This window comes from Spermophilus citellus (genome assembly GCF_964194105.1).
Source record: "Spermophilus citellus genome assembly, chromosome: 17".
Classification (NCBI taxonomy): domain Eukaryota; kingdom Metazoa; phylum Chordata; class Mammalia; order Rodentia; family Sciuridae; genus Spermophilus; species Spermophilus citellus.
The window spans coordinates 51,816,324-51,820,705 of NC_138199.1; the positions used below are offsets into that span (position 1 = coordinate 51,816,324).

The window sequence follows — 4,382 nt, forward strand, 5'->3', positions numbered from 1 at the left end:
ACTGAACTTCATTCAGCAAGAAGGGGAATTCTAGATTCGACCCAAAGATATGTTTTTTAACTCACCACTGCCTCCTTCCAGGTCAAGGATAAATCCTTTCATGGGGGTGGGGGCAGCCAAACTTGTCACCTCCTGCACCTCAGACGGGGTATAAGAAGGGAATCTCCTGTCCAGCATCCCTTTCTCCTTTGCCCAAAGCTAAGCCACTCCATCCCCAGTTACAGGCAGGTCCAAAAGGCCAAAGCTGACCCAGACCATATCACTAAAAGCAAGGAGCTTTTTAAAATCAGGGAGCCTGTCTTTCCCAATTCCTCCCACAAACATCATCCCTTCAGACCCAGTGCCTCCCTTCCTCTTCTCCTCTATTCTTGGGGGTCAAGATGGATACCTCTGAAACACCGAGGAATGGAAGGCACTCTCCCACCCTCCTTCCTCCTTCCAATGACACAGCTGGAGGGGGGAGGGGAGGTCAGCAGGGTTCATAAAGGCCAGATGTTAAAAGAGCAGTGCCCACCACACGCCCACCCACCCCACCCCCACCCTGACCCCCAGGGAAAGAAAAATGAAAGGAGACAGCTTTGAAAACACACACAATTTTGTGGTGCAAAACACTTTTTCTCAAGAATCTGCTCTATGCAAACAATAACAACTTTTTACAAAGCATTTTCACAGAAAAGGAGACAAGTCCTTCCCCAGTGTTGTATGTGGGAATTATTCCCCCTTCACCCTGGTTTTGGGGGAAGAGGGAGCGCTATTCACCAGCGCAATATGGGCAGAAGGGTCCCACAACTGCCCCTCACCTCAGCCAGGAATCACCCTGAGACCTAGCCTCCTCTGACCTCACCTGGAAAGGTGGAGGAAAGCGTTCATTCCATCCCTCTACGACTCCAGGGAACCCTCCGGGCTGGGGCGTGGCCCATGCCTATCTCTCCCCTGCGCCTGGAAAACAGAACCTCTGACCTCAAACCTAATCCCCTGGCCCTGCCCCCTTCTGATCCATCAGATCCCTGACAACTCCCGAAATGCTTGAGGCTAGAAGAGGAAGAAAGTACCTCAGCCCAGGTCCCATCCAAACCCAAACTTTCCCCTTCGAACCCCAGGAGACCCTAGGGGTTAGGCCAAGAGCCCTTTCATTTAGCACTCTGTAAAATACTGCTTGTTTTGTCTCCACCCTTTAGGGGGCTGTTTGGGTGTTCAAAGAACGGAATCAGGCCAGCCCTCTACTTCAACCCCCCTCCCATCCATGAATTTGAAGAGTGGACCTCGAAAGGCAACTTGTTTGGTCTGACTTTATTGATTTCTTCCACCTTCCATTGCTTTCCCTGGGACAGTCCCCAGCCCCCTCCCCAGGCAAACTCCTCAATGGGGCGGGGTCCCTCAGCACTGCCCCTCTTCCTATGAAGAGCAACTTGGGGAGAAGGCCAATTTACCAAGGTGGGGGGTGCTCTTTTACCATCAGAGCTTATGAACAAAAAGCAAAGAAAAACTGAAGAAACTCCAAAAGTGGACAAAAGGGAAAGGCTGGTGGCTGATATTGAAGATTTCATCAATTAAGGGGTCACTCCAACTTAGGGGGCCCTAGGAAGGAAACAGGAAGTAGGTGATTTGCTCCCCTTTCCCTATCACAGATCTGGTGGTGCTAAGAAGGCTTGCGAAGGCCGGTAGGGAGTGAAGGGTTAAAGGCCTGGGCGATGGGGGTGGGGATGCCCCCGGGGCGCTGCCAATCACCTTCCCACCCCTACCACAGCCCCCACACCCCCAGGCTAGCCCTCCAACGCAGAAACAACCGGTTTGTCCATCACCAAGGTCTCCCCCACCACCTCCTTTTTTTTTCCCCAGTCCAGAGCCAGCCTTCTTCTCTCCCCCCTGGGGTGTGAAGGCCCTGCCCCAGAGAGCCGAGGTGGAGGAGGGATTGGAATCTGTGTCATTCAGCCTTAAGGGGTCAAGCCTTCTCCCGACTCCAGCCCTCGGTTCCTCTGCAAAGATGAGTTGGAGGGAACCTCACCCCGACCTCTTAGGTGCTTAAAGCTCACTGTCATTTGAGGTCTCTCTGCCCACAGCCCGAGAAACCTAAAGGAAGGGAACAGGCAAATGTGGGAAATGAGGCGGTCTCCTCAAGCCCGCAGTTTGGCAGTAGCCCCAATTTCCCAAACTTGGCAGAACAGATCCCACGCTTAGAGTTCTTCCAGGTTGACCCCCCAGAATTTGAGGCTAGGGGGCTCAGGAACGGCGGGTCCCCCTATCTGCCACCTCCATAAGGGGTGGGCAGGCGGGGGCTTAGAGTCTCCTTGTAGGCGAAGCGAAGATGCAGGCCCTAAGTCTCCGTCCTCCCCCACCACCAGGGCCGGAGGGCAGGGAAAGGCGTCCAGAAGGCTGAAGGTGCTGTTGGTGGGGAGTGTCGGTGCAGGGCGGCGGGGCTGCGCGCTGCGCTGGGGCGGAGGTGGCCGCCGGCGTTTCTTGGCTGCTCCCCGGGCCAACCCTTTCGCTGGCGGCCGCTCGGGACCCCGGCGCAAACTCGGAGTGTCCAGGGCGAAGCCCTTTGCATAACACCAAAGTTTCGACCGGCGGATCAGACGATCGAAATGTTCTTGGCGGAGATCGCCCGGCGGGGCCGGAGCTGCGCTGGCCGTCGAGGGACTAACGGCTGATGCCTCGGGGGCCGCCAGCGGGGGGTTTCCATCCACTGCAGCCTCCTGGCCTTGCATGGATGGCTCGGGAGCCGCCCCGGGACATGCGGGCTCGGTGGAGAAGCCCGCAGGTGGCGACGGAGGCCGGGAGCCAGGATCCTGAGGCGGGCAGGCGGCTGGATCAGGCTGGGACTCGAGACCCTGGTCTGGCCCAGGCGGAGCCGAGGCGGAGCTGGTCGAAGATTCCCGAGGACGCCGGGGCTCCGGGCAGCGGCCCGGAGGTGCGTCGGAACGAGCGCCGAAGTGCGGGAAGCTGCCGCCTCCCTCTTCCTCCTCTCCGCCGCCCGGGCACACCGCGACACCGGCATCCTCGCCCGCCGGGTATTTTGGATCGCTGAACTGCCCGGCCTGTGCCCCGAGGTACTTCAGACCATCCGGGGCCCAGCCGCCGGTGCACAGGGAGGCTCGAGGGCCCCGCAGCACCGGGGCCCGTGGCGCCAGCTCCCCAGGCCCCAGGCCCAGAGAGGACGCCCGGGGTTTGGCAAGGGCGCAGAAGGCAAGGGCACGCAAGCACAGCGGAGAGAACTCCTGTGTCCCCCGACGCGGCTTCCGGGGTGTAGGGGAGCAGGGCGACCCTCGCGGGGACGCCGGCACTGCCAGGCGGGGAGGGGGACACAGAGTCTCCATGGAGCAGCCTGAGGGGGTGCCCACTGAGGGGGCCCTGGTCCTAGTGGCGGGATGCCCTGGCTGCCCGAAGAGCCCACGGGCGAGGGGAACATCGCCCCCCCTCGACGGGGAGGTCTGTGCTCACGGGCGCCCCGAGCCCGCTACCCTGGCCCGCGGCGCTCTGGCTCGCTCCTCGATCTCGTCACGCGGCCCTCCCGGCGGCCGGACTCCTGGGTCCCTGCGAGTCCCGGCGCGGTCAGCCGCCCTTCCTGCCGCAGCGTTCTCTGCGCAGCCCGGGCGAGAGCCCTCCCAAGTCGCCCGAAGCGCTGAGGCGGGGAAAACAAAGCGGCCGGCGGTCGCCGGAGGCGGGAAGGTCCCCGGCCCGGCACCCGGTGCCCGGGCCCAGGCGGCGGGGAGGGCGCCTTCCGCCCGCTCGGCTTCTTTCTTCCCCGCTGGCTCCCGGAGACCGCGTTATAGAGAACTGCCCCCTCGCTGCCCCAATACCAGCGCCGGGGCCGCGAGCCCGCCGCTGATTGGGTAGCACTGTCCGTGACGTTAGCCTCGACCCCACCCCTCCGGCGGCACCGCCCCCGTCCCCATTCCGCACACAGACACACACACGTGGACCCGGCGCGGCGGCTGCAGGGAGGGAAAGAGCGAGCGTGCGCGGGTGGGATCGCGAGGGGCCAGATGCGCTGCTGCACGTGGCCCAGTGGAGTCCTGGCATTTAGTCATCGCAAAGCAACTCGGTTTTTTCCCTTAGCAGTCTTACTTTTCGCATCTGCAAAATGGGAACGTTCATATCTGCCTTCTTGGGACTGATGGAGAGCTATGTGAATCAACAGATATGAAACTCACATACAATGTTAAGGGAAGAGATAAATGAGGCGATGGTGGTTTATAAACTGAACAGCAAGAATTCCTATAGACAGAGAATTTCCAGCCGCAAGGACAGTGCCTGGCACACAGTGGACTCAAAAAGTGTTTGTTGAGGCCAGACGTTGTAGTGCACGTCTGTAATCGCAGCTACTGGGGAGGCTGAGTGAGGCAAGAGGATCCCAAGTTCGAGGCCAATCTTGGTAAATTGGC

The 4,382-nt window shown here is 60.2% G+C and overlaps 1 protein-coding gene across 1 annotated transcript; it reads right to left on the reverse strand.

The window, feature by feature from the left end:
* Positions 1 to 609: 609 nt before the first annotated feature.
* EPOP (elongin BC and polycomb repressive complex 2 associated protein) lies at positions 610 to 3,833 on the reverse strand. The gene has a single exon (XM_081271806.1). It carries the CDS (start codon positions 3,312 to 3,314, stop codon positions 2,175 to 2,177), a length of 1,140 nt encoding a protein of 379 aa, XP_081127932.1. The 5' UTR covers positions 3,315 to 3,833; the 3' UTR covers positions 610 to 2,174.
* Positions 3,834 to 4,382: the final 549 nt, after the last annotated feature.

What these genes read in the sequence shown, in the direction of transcription:
- EPOP (XM_081271806.1), bottom strand. Translation starts at nt 3,314, where the DNA reads ATGGAGACTCTGTGTCCCCCTCCCCGCCTGGCAGTGCCGGCGTCCCCG.